The sequence below is a fragment of the Peromyscus eremicus genome, chromosome 14, assembly GCF_949786415.1.
Source record: "Peromyscus eremicus chromosome 14, PerEre_H2_v1, whole genome shotgun sequence".
NCBI classification, from domain to species: domain Eukaryota; kingdom Metazoa; phylum Chordata; class Mammalia; order Rodentia; family Cricetidae; genus Peromyscus; species Peromyscus eremicus.
The window spans coordinates 51,849,858-51,865,551 of record NC_081430.1 but is presented as its reverse complement, the minus strand read 5'-3'; the positions used below and the strand labels follow the sequence as shown (position 1 = coordinate 51,865,551).

Here is a 15,694-nt window from a genome sequence, read left to right as displayed (position 1 = left end):
GGCTAACTGACACACTCCTCTCTCTGCTGTCTGCTCTGTGGCCTCAGTAACAACAACAGAGAACAGATGGAGGCAGCCAGCTGGATGGCAGCTCAGCATTCTCTCAAAGAATCTGGAGTTGGCTGTGATTGTTCTAGGGGGAGAAACCTTGGTGAAGATCTGCAGATCATGCAGTTCACAGTGGTTCCCCCTTGGGATGCTGGCATCTGGTGGGGTTACCTTAGATACTCTGTCCTGGCCTTAGTTTGGAGCACAGGTCTCTGAACTCACTGCTGTATGCATGCTGCAGATTTTGTACATGTTGTAAGGCACAGGCTAGGAATGAATGCTCTATAGTGCACATCTCCTGCAGTCTGCTTAGCAAGTTACTCTAGCAAACCTTCCTGGGGGCGAGGATTATTCTCTGAGAGAGGATGTTGCTGCCATTCTGGGTAAGCATGGATACCATGGGTTCTGATGATGCACAGTGGCTGGCAGTGTTCTCTGCAGGGAGGTCACTGTTGATTCCTGGTGGCAGCTGCTTCAGTGCCCTCCTGGGCTGTGCCAACTACATATAACCTGGAGGGATAAGTGCTCTTCCCGTGCTTGAATATTGGAGTGGGTTTCTGATGTGGCTGAAGGGGTGGGAGGAAGAGGCAGCCTGGCCTTTTCAGTCATTAAAACCATTGTCACTGCTATTTCTCTCTCTCCCATAGAACTCTATGATTGGTATTTTGTGATCATTGATGTGTAGACATGAGACCTTGGCAATTACCTTTGACAGGTAATTTAACCATATTCTCAGGATGAATATGTCAGACTATTATTATATCTGGTAGTCCATGTGGCAGAGGCAAGAAAGGACAAGATCCACAGTGATTTGGAGACCCCTAACCAACTGCACCCCATAGCCACTTTCCAATGTTAAATTTGTATAAAATAGATTGTCAGTCTGTAGAAATCACTGTGCCATTCAGAAAGTTCCCAGACGTTCAACCTTGGGGAACTGCATTGTTTCCAGGCCCATCTTTCCTGCTTCACAGTCTGCTACCTCTCTTGCATACCGAGGTGGTCCCTGTAGGAGGTTCATCACCAGGGCAACATTTGGTGGTCAGGTCCTGGGGGAACCCTCATAGAATGGGGAAAAGTGAAACCCTAACATCTGTGTCATAGACTCCATTAAGAGGTAAACTCAGACTTTGCCAACAACTTCTGGACCCAACTCCTGGGCAGCATGAGATGTACTCAACACCAGACTCCTTAGACACCTGGTGTGAAGCCAGAAAGGATGCAGAGATACAGCTGAGGCCTGTCAGTGATCATGGAGTGCATGAGGTGGCATCTCAGGGCCCTGGATGACTGTTATGCACATTATATTTGTTGGGACCTGCCTGTTTTCAATATATGGGTTCTGTTCTTATTGTTCCATAGTCCTCATGGAGTGGTATCTTAGTGCACAATGGGGAAGACAATCCTGTGTGTGACCCTCTAGGCTGTAATTCTCTTTTAACAACATGTCCACCTGTTCATTGTCTGCTCTTAGGAAGCTTGAGACTCAAGTATGTCTCAAACTGAATGAATAACTTTCCATCTCTGTGCAGGTTTCTGCAATGTTTCCAGGCTCACAGATTCTCCATGGACACCCAGAAACTCAGTCCAATCCCAACATGGCCTCTTCTTGTCCTCAATCTGAGCACTAAAGCAAATCTATGAGCTGAATGATCTCCTCTCCTCTCCAGATGTGGCCTGATGTTCCTTGAAACAGTCCTTAGTGACAATCTCCACATTTGTCTAGAGCAGTTCTCTGCTTTATAGCTACACAAAGATATGAAGTTCCCAAGGCAGGAACAGTGATTCACCCCTCCCAAGCTCCCTGTAGTTCTCAGTCATTTGAGAATCCTCACAGGGTCAAACTCTTTGACATCTGGTGACTGTTTCTTTTCCTAAATACCCATGATTCTTAGAAATGCCTCTGTTGTTCTTTGCTCTGCCCAAAGCATTCTTTCTGGTCATCTTACTACCGTCTCATCCTCCTCTGATGTCAGCACAGAGGTTACACGATCCATAGACTGTTTTGGCAGTTCTCTGTGAAGCACCCAGAGCCTTGTTTTGTGATCCACCTGCACACCACCATGGTGATGCCTTGAGTACAGAACCCCTGCTTGGTGAAAACTGTTTCTCTAGCATCAGGACACTTGAAGAACATGTCGCCAGTCATAATGTCTAGCTGTGAGGTCATGGGAAATGACTAAGCTTCTCTGAGCCTCGGTTTCCTTGTCCATAAAAAGGACTGATAGTAACATGTAGGTTAGAGGTCCATCACAAGAGTCAGAGTGTGAGTGACAATCTCTACTATCCTGTGGTCACTAGAGGGCATACCCCTGCCAGCAGGAGCTGAGTGAACATGGCCTGGACACTTCCTGTACAGTTATGTGTTTATTTTTTTTTATTTTTTTTTATTTATTTATTTTATTTTGCAATACAATTAAGTTCTACATACAGGCACAGATTCCCTTGTTCTCCCCCCTCACGCCCCCCTCACCTTCCCCCCAGCCCGCCTCCCATTCCAATCTCCTCCAGGGCAAAGCCTTCCCCACAGACTGAGATCAACCTGGTGGACTCAGTCCAGGTAGGTCCAGTCCCCTCCTCCCAGGCCGAGCCAAGCGACCCCAGTTATGTGTTTATTGATCCTTTGCTCAAAGCACTGCATTTTGGGTAAGGAAGGTGGACATGTCCATCTGTTGTGTGAAGTTGGTCAGTGGGGAACCTAGAAAAAGGCTCCTCTGCCATAAGTAGGTGTACTAGGGGAAAGGGAGCTTGTCTGACCAATGAACTTCATGAGCTGCAGGAAAGAGATATCCAACACTGTGCCAGATATTGGCAGGGTCAGAAGTCCCTGCAAGGGACAGTGGGTGGCAGTCTGGAAGAGGCAAAGTTTGAGGCAGGAACTGGGCACTCAGTGGTCCCAGATGCTGGAAATAGACTCAGGGCAGCAGGTTTCCTTCTCAGTGCTGGGATTGAGGTCCACATGATTGACCTATAAGTTTGCGTAGTTCAATCAAGCCTGCTGGCGCTGAAGGCGGACATAACCAGAGCCTAGATAGGGACTGAGCCTACCTGACAGGGCCCAGGCTTTTGGGTAGAGGCAGATACAGTAGAGGCAGCAGGGAGGAACACAAAGACAGAGTTCAGGCTCAGGAACATGAACTAGTGCTGCCAGGATGACTGGGATCAAGCCTGACACTGACTGTCCAAGTGCCCTGCGCATGCTTGAGTCATACAGCTAGTCACTGTCACTGTCCAATCCAGGCATGCCACAGCTATTTAGAGCATTGAGGCCAAAATGCACGTAGAGATCCACATATAGGCCTAATCCCTGGCCCTCAGGAAGAAGTTTCACCACTTGGAAAGTTCTAGTTTTCCTTGGGATTTGTGACTTTGGCCATAAAGAGTGCAATTTGAGTATTTGTGTCAGAGACAATCATCAGGAATGGCCTGTTGAAGTTGACAGTCATTTGGTACCATTTTCCAGACTTAAGGATGATTTTGACTCCTGTGGCGGCAGCTGCTTCTGTGCCTGTCTCAGCCACGTCCAGCACAGCTTTGTGGACCACCTGTAGGAGAAAGACATCACTCACTGGAGACCAGGGAGGGCAGGAGAGGAGATCCCTGGAGCAAGCATCCACTGCTGGCCTCAGCTGCTGGTGAAGTGGTTTGTTCCTACAGCGAGCTCTACCCCTGGTGTTTCCAAGTCTCTGCTCAGGGTGTGAGATGAGGCATGCCCTGGGTCTGCTCAGTCTCTGAGAATCTGTGTTTCTCTCAAACTTATGACAAACTTGAGGATGGGTGTAGGCAATGTCAGTCCTTACTCAAAGGCAGCTTCCCAGCAGACCCACCGGGAATATCCAGTGTGATGGCAGCCAGTGCAGGCTTCAGCATCTCTCCTGCTCCAGCCTTCTTGGGACATACAATAGCAATACACAGGACATGGTTTCTCATTCAAGACTGCTGTGCCCTCCTGGTACAGATCTGAGCCCAAGCCTCTGAGTGGGCACTGGACAGAATGCTAGGCATTGCCAGGCTGTGCATCTGGGAATGTAGTGTGGGGTCCTAAGGCTTCTTCTCTCCTATTCTTAAGCTTTTCATCCCAACTGCCATTCATCCCTTGTTATTTCCTTTACTACTCCTGTTCTGTGTGCTAGTGAAGGAGTACTGGACCAGCTCTGCAGTGAATAAGCTGAGGTTGGAAGTGATTTGCCCTGCAGTGGATTGTGAGTGGCATCCATACTACAGCACAGGTCAGTGCCTAAGGTGGTCTAAGACCAAGTACAGGCTCTTGCCCATCATGGACTCCTAGGTGAAGTTATGTTCATAGGGTAGAAGAGGGATTGGCTGCATAGTATCCAGCAGGAGTATCTAGGCTGTAATTCAGCTCTCCCAGGATGAGGGAATCTCAGAAATGTAGGCTTCTTCACACATTTACCATTCCCCACACACCACCTGGCCTTCACCACCCACATTTAGGCACCAAGGTGAACGACTGAATGTTGGCTTACCTTAGAGACTCTCAGGTTCTTGGCCCCTGTGATCCTAGACAGGTCAGCCTCTTCGGAGAAGACTTCCCTGATGCCCAGCTGTGGAAGGATTTTTTCCAGGCTGTAGTCAGTGGAGATGGAGAACTTGGGCATGTAGAGCTTGTTGATCTTCCTGAGAATAACAAAGGCACATAAGATCACTGGCCTCCATTCCCCATCAATCCACCTTGTTTCTCTCACTGGAAGAGAAACTCACAAAGCCCTCTTTGCATCCATGCCTAGACCATGTGATTTGTTCTCCCTTTTGCAGTAATTATTATATTGTTGCAGTGATTTTTATTGCAGTATTTATCTATCAGTGCCTGAGAGTGTACAGGGCCAAGACAAAGAGGCTTGGTACCAGGTCTTCCTCTGCTGAGAATGCTTTTCTCCCAGGTCCACAAAATGCAGTTCCTCCCTGTCATGTGGACCCTCAGACTTCATCTAATGAGCATTCTAGTTAAATCTGCACATGCCATCTGAGTCCAGCTTTCCATGTCCCAGAACCTTCCCTTCCTTTACCTCAACTCCTCTCACCTTTCCTCCTTCCTTCCTCCCCTCTTCCTTCTTTCTTTCTTTCTTTCTTTCTTTCTTTCTTTCTTTCTTTCTTTCCTTCTTTTCTTGTTTCTTTGATTTGTTTTTCTGCTTTTCTTCAAGACAAGGATTCTTTATGTAACTCTGGCTGTCCTGGAGCAAGCTCTGTAAACCTGGCTGGCCTCAAAATCAGATATATGTCCCCTGCATGCTGGGATTAAAGGCATGCACCACCACTACCTGGCTTCCACCCTATTTTTTAATTAATCATATAATACTCCATTGTATTTTCATGCTCTTACTCTCTCTTCCATTGTCATATTATGATTGTCCAATGATAAGAAATAATGTGCTTGAGTCTTGGATAGCCTCTCTGGGTCTAAATCACAGCTTGGACATAGTAAGTATTCAAGTCATCAATTGCACTAATGGTGAGTGAATGAGTGATGAGGGATGAGATGGCTACACAAGGCAGAGCTGATTCTCAGAGCTGATCTCATCCCAACCTCACTCCCTTCTGCATTCTAAAACCCATTCAAGATTCCCTGTAATTACAGCCTGTTAGACACAGAGGAATCCTCAGCTCCTGCTCTAGCTGATGTCATCTTGTGAACAACAAGATGTCAGTAAAATCAGGCCCCAAACTACCGAGTCAGCGGAGGGAAAGTCAACTCCACCTCACTTGTCCCTGGTGACTCTCCAACAGTTACTATCATACTATGGAGCCTCTGAGTCACAGGGATACTGGGCCTCAGGCCAATAGCAGGATGGGGAGCCAGACCAGCTCTGGTTTCTGTGGACACCCACCTGGGCCTCAGAGAGTCCTTCCACTTCCTCAGAGTCTCTGGTTGTAAGCTGGCTTCCACCTGCTGCATCCTGTCCTCATCAGGGAGGATGAACAGGGCGCTGGCATTGCCTGTGTACTTCAGCTCTACCACAGAGCAAGAAAGCTCCTCATCCCAGAAGTAGGGTGTGGTCAGATCCTCAATGTTCATCATGGGCACCTTCACAGACCTCATCTTGCCCAAGTGGAACTCAGACTCAAAAGTATCTTCAGGGTCAAAGGGCGTCTTCCATTTTCCTAAAGATGAACAGATCCTCAGTTTGTAACATCACTTGAGGGACCCCACCTCTGTCCCATTTCTGTCCAGCTGCTGTGTTGTGACAGCAATCAGTCCAACTTCGACAAGACAGAGGTGGAAAATGCTGGATTGGGGGGGAATAAAACCTTGTAGGTAGACAGTCTCCTAGAGATGAAAAGAGACTCCAAGCTTGGTTTGGAAAGGAGAAACTCAAAACAAAGCCTGGATACTTAATCTACCTGAGAAACAATCTGGGATCTTAGGGTGGGGGTATATTAGAGAGAAATGAGAGTGAAAGTGGGGAGACTGGAGCCTGGGGAGAGTTAAGGATCCCTTCTTCCTCAGGATGAACCATGTCTAGAAGACAATGTCTTGTGGAGCAGGCTTTAGGGGAAACAAGACAAGAGAGACTGAATTCTCCCACACTGTAAGCAGTCCATGGTCCCATAGATTGCTGACTAAAATGTGAGTAACACGTCCTCAACTCACACATGGTCTCCACCTCCACAAATCACAGATATCCCATTCAGACTTACCCCAGATCTCTACAGAACTTGGTACTGAAACAATTTCTTGGGCTTGGGATCTAGCAGCCTAAACATGCACCCCTACTTCACAGCCAAGCAGCATTGGAGCTTCTGTCCTGAGGCTAGAGAGCCATGCCCAGCCATCCTTCAGGCCATAACTCTGCTTCCACCATTCCCAGCCCACAGCAGCTCTGCAGCCATCCTGTCCTCCTGTCCTCCTGTCCTCCTGTCCTCTGTCCTCCTAGCCTCTTTTTCTGTCCATGGCCACCTTGAGATTTTGTTCATTGTCTCAGATCCTGCCCTCCCTCTGCCCTACACTATCCTTAATTCAACCCAGATCTGATTACATCATGACTTCTTTCAGGCACCAAGTTCTGGGCTGTCTCCTAACTCCCTGGTCTCTGTCAGGCAGGGTGTTGTGGGTGTGGGCTCTGCAAGTCCCCCCACTACCTTTACTGATTACATTTCCAACTGAGTCTCCCAACTCTCTTGCACCCAACTTTCATCAGACCCAATGGCCCTGGAGTATGTCTTGGGCATTCTAACCTTCAGGATGTTTGGGATAGAAATTTTACAAAAGCAAAATTCCATGAGGCAGCCATACCCTAAACACAGAACACTGCATGGCTGACACCTCCCTATCATTAGTGTCTGCTTCTGCTTCCCTGTTTTCACATGTCCAGGTCCAGCTCATTACCAAAATGGCTCAAGGGAGAGGTCCTGAACAGGAATTGCCCACAGGGCTCTTCAGTAGTTACCAGACATGCTACTTTCCCCCTTAAGATAGAGGAGGCACAATCTTCAGGTCAATTCCCCAGCTTCTCTCTACCCTCCTAGAGACAGAGGCTCTTCAGCGAGGATAAACACCTACTACAGGAGAGTATTAGAAATGCTGGAGAGGAGAGACAGAGGGACCCAGTCTTTGCAGAGAAAAACCATGGCTTCTGGCTACTCAGGAAGGACTAGGTATGTAAGCTATGCATTCTCGTAGTATGTTTAAGTCACTGCCAAAATTAGAACTCTTACACTGAGAGAACAGGGGTTCTTTTGGAAATGAACCAGGGACTACAACTACATAAAAAAAAATCCCTAAGGAGAAGTAAGGCTTGTGGGTAATAAGAAGTTAGGCACCCATATCTCCAAGGCCATGAACACCTCCTTTCAAGTGGTCAGTATAAAGACACAAGGCACCCAGCCAGCATCCTCTCCCTCCATGCCCTAACCAGTGACCATGCTCACCTTTAAAGTAGATGTAGTTCACCAGCACCATTACTGTCCTCACATCCAGATCTGAGATCAGTTCCTTGATCTTCCCCTGGGTCTGTTTCCTCACATAGTCATTGATGAGCTTTTTGGCCTCATGAGGCTGCTTGAAGTCAGCTGTGGAGGCCTCAGCCTGGTACAGTGCCCTTGCCTTCTCCTTGAACTCTGCCAGGATCTGCAGGCGCTTTTCAACAAATATCATGCTGCCTATGCTGATATTCACCTGGTCTCCTGGCTGACTGAGCACGTGGAGGAGGTGCCCAAAGCCCCTGTGGATGTCTGCCTCGGGGGTCTCTGTGAGACTGAACTTGAGACCTTCTAGAATCTCTTCCAGGGTGTTGCTGCTGGCTCCTAGGGATAGGATGGCCAAGGCAGCTGAGATACTGAATGGGGAGAAGAGAATATTTTTATTTGGATTCTTCAAAGCCAGCTCCTTGTAGAGGGTGAAGGCAAAGTCAGTGTTGATGGAGGCCAGTGTCAGACTGTCCATTTGTGTCCCATTGTTTTGGTTTTCCTGGACTTCAGTGTCCCTTTCCACTGTGCCATATTTTAGGCAGAGAACAACAATGCAGATCCCTGCTATCAAGAGCCCCAGAGCTACAAGGAGGGCCATCTTCTTTGTTCTCCAGGCTGAAAAGTAAAGATCTTTTGAGTCTGGGAGGACCAGGTGGTGTCCTTGTCCTCCCACAGGGCTGTACTGTGTCCCTGCTCTGCTGCCCTTTGCTGCTTCTGTGACTGTGCATGGGAGGTGCTCTGGTCACTCAGATGGCAGTCCCACAGAATGTGCTCCTGTTATCAGCACTGGAGGAAGCGTTGCAGTAGCCCAGTCTCCTCACAGAGAACCAAGACCCAGAGAGGGGAATGGACACGCCAGGTCCACAGAGAAGCCGGAAGAGGAGTGGAGGGGTGGGCCGAGCCCTGTCTGGTCAGATTGTCTCCTCTCATTCTCTCCTGCAGAAGGATTCATTAGAAAGCTGGGGACCCTCTTCCTTTGCACTCACCCCCTACCACCCTGTAGGCAGAACTTAAGATCCATGGAGTAGTTGCTAGCACAGGCCCTAAATTTGCCTCTTGATGACAAGTCTGGGAAATCTCAAGGCCCTTGACAGAATCTGGTGCATGAAGCTGGACCTGGGGAGGAATAATTGAGAGGCAGCACCAGAGACATCTGGTGTTGTGCCAGAGCCTTGGCACCCCCAGAGCAGGTCATGGGAGGTCAAACAGGGGAAGGTTCTTTCAGTCCTGCCAGGGAACCACATGATGGTTTGCACCTCAGGCTTGGGAGGCCTCCTGGTGGGAAGAAAGGTGAGTGATGTCAGTCTCTGACCCCTGGACCAGATTTTGTTTTGGCTCTTGGGATGGCTGTGTGGTAGCAAGCAAATGGGTGGACCTCTCTGGGAAGCTTGGTGAGTGACCCAGGTTGCACTATTGGTAAGTGTCTGGCTTATTATGGGAACGATGGGGGTTAGTTGTAGGGAATGTCTAGAGGGCTATCTCTTCCATCCACCTCTGGAGTGGGGGCCACAAGCATCCTAAAGGACTACAGTTGAGGGTTTGTGATCATGGTAAACAAAGGCACCCACAACTAGCCGTGAACTATTGTGCAAGTGTCCAAAGGTAAAAGTGGATGGTAAATGAGTGGGAGGGTAAGGAAGAGGAGGGAGGGGACAGCAGGGGCTTGGAGAGGTCAAGAAGGAGTGAGAAAGTGGAAGAAAAGGTAGATAGGAGGAGGGAAGGGGAAGGAAAGGAGGAGGAGCCAAAGGGAGGATGGAGGGGAGAAAGCACTAGAAGAGCACAGCAAAAATCGCAGGGAGAAGAGGAGGGAATGCTGGAGCTAAGCTGCTTGTCCCCACGGCTGTCACATGCCTGCAGAGGAGACAGGGACTTCATCTGCCTTTACCCAGTATTTGCTTTCAGACTGATGCAAGCATTTCTTTGGCAAAGCACTGAGCAATATTTTGTGCCAGGATAGGTTCCAGAGGAAAGGGGCTGCACGGTGTGTGCAGCAGGAGACCTGGCTCAGGGGCTGAGCTATGGCCTTCTTTGCTTCTCTAGTTGAGGGTGAGGCTCCTCTGCTCAGCCATGGGATCTATGGGGGAAGTGGGTTTCTGATCCCCAGGCAGCTCCTGTCAGCTGTAAGCATGGCAGGACTGCCACCTCCCTCAGAGGGACTCTGCAACTTTCCTATCTCACCTAAGCTCCTACAGCAGCACCCAGGCTAGACAAGGTCTCAATACTTCCTCCCTGTGTAGGGTGAGAAGAAGCAGGTTCCCTTCACTCTCCATGAGCCTAGTCCATGGCTCCTGCATCTTTCATAGATATAAAGATTCAAACTGGAGAGGCGATTTATATGCACCAAGAAATGTCCCCTGATTCCAACCTTGTGCTCCACGAACAACTCCTCCCATACCAAGACTCCTGGTCATCATCAGCATCACACAGTCCTGGGAAGGCTCCTCCTCTGTCCCTGGAGAGAGAGAATCCTGGCATTACCTGTGGAGCTGATTCCCATTGCGAGTGTCTGTGACAGCTGAGTCCTGGTGTTCAGAGTTGATGCTTGCTTGCCTGGTATGTTGTTCTCCCCAAGCACACTGATGCTTATTTATCCCCACCCCAGGGTCTCTTCCCTTTTCTTAGGAAATGCTTGCACATAAAAGCTGTGCTCTGTGCTCAGACTGGAAATGACAGACAGGAATATTTCTTATAGCGTGGATATAGAGGCTCCTGCTAGCAGAACCACCTCCTGATGTGAAAATGCCCAACTGGGTCCTAAAGAAGCCTCCTGGATCTCCTGGGTGTATCTTTTGTTTATCTAATGCAGAAGTAAAGTCAGAAGCAAAATGAGTCTGTGTGGAAACAGGGAGAAGTCAGAAGCAAAAAAGACTGTGCACAACCCCTGTCTATTTCTCACCAAGTAGGACTACAGCAAACATTTGTCCTGTACTTTCTAAGTCACTTTGAAAAGAATTCAGCAACTCTCTGATCACCAATTTCTTTAGGGAAATTCACACAGTAATAAACACATGCCTCAAACTGACAGAACCCTGTCTTCATCTGTGTAACCATCCTGTCTGGCAGCAATGGGCATATTCTCAATAGAGACTCGCTCTCCCCTCTTTGGCTCTCAGACTTCTGGAGGGAAGCTGCCTTGTCTGGCAGTGAAGGAAAACTCCTAAAGGAATCTGTGTCTGCAGAGCCTGGCTGGCTGATCTGAATTTCAGCACTGTAGAGAGATGGGAACACTGCAGGTCAGAGGCTAATGACCTTCTCATGGGCTAAGTGCTGACTCTCTGGAACATCCATGTTTCCTCCCTCTGTGTCACAGCTAAACCTTGTGACAATAGAGTCTATTCACTTAGCAGACAACCAGCTTCAATCCAAAAGCTAAGAATGCCAGCAGATGACATCTTGAGCCTGTAAGAGAAGCTCCTCCATATTGATCCACCTGACTCTCCGAGGTTCCCACTCCTGCATTTTAAACTAGCCTTGATTTGGGACTTTGTTTGGTTAAACTACCAAGTTTTTGTGTAACTGTTTCCATATTGGAACATGATATTTGGGTAACTTAAATCTGTGTTCTCAGCTCATTATTGCTCAAAATGGTTCTTATAAAGTGTCTGTTATTCCCCATAAGATGAGAGCTGTGGTGTTTGTGTCAACAGTGTGGTTAGAGACTCAATGGGGAGGTATTAGGTTCAAAGCCGCTGTTCCCAAAATGGATGTGCTGGTCCTAAAAAGAAGGATTTTGGCTGAGCAAACAGAAGCCCAAAGGCAGGTCTCTGTGTACCAGAGAAGCAGATCACCCATGGTTCATTCCTCTTTACCAGGAGCCATCCAAATATCCCACAAATGTCAGCTACTTCAGGCAAGGGCACCCAGCTCTCCTTCAATTCAGATGGGCTGAATCCACTCAAAGATCCCTACCCTGCTGTCATATAAAATCTGTTTTCTTTTCTGTCATTTTGCCCCTTCGTGGGCTCCATAAAGTCTTCAAACTTCCTTTTGAAACATCACATGTACATCCTCCACACTGCTCTCAGCATTCTTGTCTTCCAAGCCCCCACAGAACATCCCACTGAGCTACCAACACTCAATGGCTTTTCTAACCCAAAGTTCCAAAGTCCTTCTACAATCCTTCCCCAAATATAGTAGATCTGTCACAGCAATACCACAGTACACTGGTACCATCGTGTCTTATTTAGGGTTTTCTGTTGCTGTGATGAAACAGTATGACCAAAAAGCAAGTTGCGGAGGAAAAGGTATATATGGCTGTTACCTCCATATTGCTGTTCGTCATTGAAAAAAGTTAGGAGGAACTCAAAAGGGAAAGAACATGGAAGCAGGAGCTAAATCAGAGGTCAATGGAGGGGTGCTGCTTACTGACTTGCTTCCCTAGCTTGCTCAGTTTGCTTTCTTACAGACCCACCAGGCCAGGAATGCCACCAGCCACAGAAGGCTGGGCCCTCCTTCATCAATAACTAATTAAGAAAATTCCTTAGAGCTAGATCTTATGGAAGCATATTCTAAATTAAGGTTCCATTCTTTAATTTAACTCCTTTTTTTCTGTGCATGTGCCGAGGTGACATAAGAGCAGCCCTCCTGGTGCCCATGAACAAAGTGGTCGTGGTGATAGAGAGGAGGGTTATGCATAAGTTTGATAACGTGGACCACCAGTCAGCAAGGCTAACCTGGCTACATCTGCCACTGAGTGCCAGATCTGTCAGCAACGTACTCCAACACTGAGTCCCAGATACAGTACCATTTTTTCTGGATAACCAGCCAAGGTCTAGGCGGTAAGTTAACTACATTGGATCACTTCCTTCTTGAATAGGAAAATGGTTTGTCTGTACTGGATATGGTGGTTGGCCCCAATAGACTCATGTGTCTGAATGCTTGGCCCACAGGGAGTGGCACTATTCGGTGTGGCATTGTTGGAGGAAGTGTGTCTCAGTTCACTTCTGCTGTCTGCAGATCAAGATGTAGAAATCTCAGCTTCTCTGCTGTACTGTGTCTGGCCTGATAGAGAGATGGGATGACTCTTTGAAGATACAGTTACAGTGCCAATAATGTGGCAACAGTCCAGAGGGCTATGGCAGCATTCTCCAGAAGGTGATACATGCTTCAAATCATTGTCCTGTATATGGTATGGTTTCTCCCACAGCCAGGATTCACACAGGTCTAGGAGTTAAGAGATACAAGGGAAGGGATGCACTCAATATCACCCCTAGTGATCTAATTGAAGGTTTGTTACTCCTCCCATTTCCATGACATAAATTCTGCTGGCCTAGAAGTTTTGTTTCTAGGGGTCGGATTGCTCTTGCCAGGAGACACAACAGACATTCCACTGAACTGAAAACTCAGACTTCTTCCTGGCCACTTTGGGCTTCTGATTCCTTTTATCCAACAGTCTCTGAGTGGAATAATTCTGTTAGGTGGAGAGGTTGGTTCAGATTACCAAGCAGAATTAGATTGCTTCTCCACAGTGGAGAGAAGAAAGAATATATCAGGAGGTTAGGGGATCCTTTAGGGAGTCTTTTTCTGTTACTATCTCCTGAGATTAAAAGTATGAGAAACTACAAGAATCTAGTCCAGGTAAGGGGACAAAGGGAATGAAGGTGTGGGTCACTTCTCCAGGAAAGAGCAAAGTCAGGTGAGGTCCTTGTTGAGTATGCAGGAAATACAGAATGGCCAACAGAGAAACATAGTTATAAATATCAGTGAAGGCTGTGTGACCAGTTCTAGAAATAAGGATTATGACTGACAGAAGTGTTTTTGTCATTTTTTTTTGGTTAAGAATTTATTTGTACATATATTGGTGTTTTCTTTCCTCAATTTCTTTATCATGAAATGTAGTATCAATTTAGAGAATACCAGTGAATATAATACTCAAGTTAGGGCCAGCTCTGACAGATCAAGAGGTGAGTCACTGTTCTCCCAGACAGTCATCCAGCCTCTAAGCCTTAGGCCCAGGGGCACAACCCATGCCCCCATACCCCCACCCATTGCTGCCCCAGTTGCAGGCCAGCAGGTAAGTGCTGACAGGCCTGACCACCACCACCCCTCTGTCAGATTTAATAATCTACAAGCCCCACTCCATCCCCCAAACCTACCCATACGACAAGACTGCAGCTACTCCCTGAGACACAGACTCCTCCAGTTCTAAATGGAACAAGAGCTATGATTGGACCAAGTGCTCCCTGAGAAACAAAAACCACCAGAGTAAGAATACATTCAATAACATAAAGAGTAATATGGCAGTACCAGAACCTAGCGGTCCTACAACAGCAAGACCTGAACATCCCATCATAGAAGAAGCAGAAGAAAACGACCTTAAAAATGACTTTATGAAGTTGATAGAGGCCTTTAAAGAGGAAATTGAAAAATTCCTTAAAGAAGCCAAGGAAAAATCTAACACAAACTTGGAAGAAATCAGAAAATCCCTTAAAGAAAGTCAAGAAAAAGCAATCAAACAGCTGAAGGAAACAGTTCAAGACTTGAAAATTGAAATAGAGGCAGTAAAGAAGACACAAACCAAGGAGATGCTGAAAATGCAAAATCTGAGTAAACAAACAGGAACTACAGATGCAAGCATATCCAACAGAATGCAAGAGTTGGAAGAGAGAATCTCTGGAATTGAAGATATGATAGAGAAAATATATTTGTCAGTAAAAAAAAAAAAAAAACATTAAAGGTGACAAAGCCATAATACAAAACATCTAGGAAATCTGAGACACCATGAAAAAAATCAAACCTAAGAATAATAGGTATAGAAGAAGAAGAAGAAGAAGAAGAAGAAGAAGAAGAAGAAGAAGGAGAAGGAGAAGGAGAAGGAGAAGGAGAAGGAGAAGGAGAAGGAGAAGGAGAAGGAGAAGGAGAAGGAGAAGGAGAAGGAGAAGAAGGATACCAACTCAAAGGCACAGAAAATATATTTAACAAAATAATAGAAGTAAACTTTCCCAACGTAAGAAGGAAATGCCTGTGAAGCAACAAGATGCTTACAGAACATCAAATAGACTGGACCCCCAGCCCTGAAAAGTTCCCTCACCACATAATAATCAAACCACTAAACATAGAGAATAAAGAAAGAATATTAGGAGCTGCAGAGGAAAAAGGCCAAGTAACATATAAAGGCAGTCCCATCAGAATAACACCCCACTTCTTAATGGAGACTCTGATAGCCAGACAGTCTTGGACAGACATGCAGACACTAAGAGATCATGGATGCAAGCCCAGACAATTATACCCAGCAAAGTTCTCAATCAACATAGATGGAGTAAACATATTGCATGACAACAACAGATTTAAAAACCACCTATCCAGAAATCCAACCCTACAGAAAGCATTAGAAGGAAAAATCCAACCTGAGGAAGTCAGATGCACACACGAAAACACAGGCAATCGATAATCCCACACCAACAAATCCCAAAGAAGGGAAACACACATACACTACCACCCAAAATAACAGGAATTAGCAATCACTGTTCATTAATATCCTTTTGTAGCACAAATTGTTAGAAGGTCTTATTAATAAAATCAAGCCTGGAGCCAGGTATTGGGGTGAATGCTGAAAGATCAGAGAGACAGAAGAGGCCACAGCTAACCTCACCTCACTAACTTCTCAGCCGATCCTGTTTCCTCAAACTGGAAGCCTCTGAGTCCTCATCTGGAATGAATCTCAGCTGAACTGCTGCTAAAAGCCTAAAAGCTTAACCAGGCTCTAGTTCCTGGTCCTCAT

At 46.8% G+C, this 15,694-nt stretch overlaps 1 protein-coding gene across 1 annotated transcript; it reads right to left on the bottom strand.

Annotated features, from left to right (window-relative positions):
- Positions 1-2,660: 2,660 nt before the first annotated feature.
- LOC131924104 (serine protease inhibitor A3N-like) lies at positions 2,661-15,666 on the bottom strand. The gene is made up of 6 exons (XM_059279327.1): positions 15,566-15,666; positions 10,340-10,426; positions 7,936-8,589; positions 5,895-6,168; positions 4,536-4,686; positions 2,661-3,593 (listed from the first exon to the last, which is right to left on the bottom strand). Exons 2-6 carry the CDS (start codon positions 10,392-10,394, stop codon positions 3,393-3,395), a joined length of 1,335 nt encoding a protein of 444 aa, XP_059135310.1. The 5' UTR covers positions 10,395-10,426; positions 15,566-15,666; the 3' UTR covers positions 2,661-3,392.
- Positions 15,667-15,694: the final 28 nt, after the last annotated feature.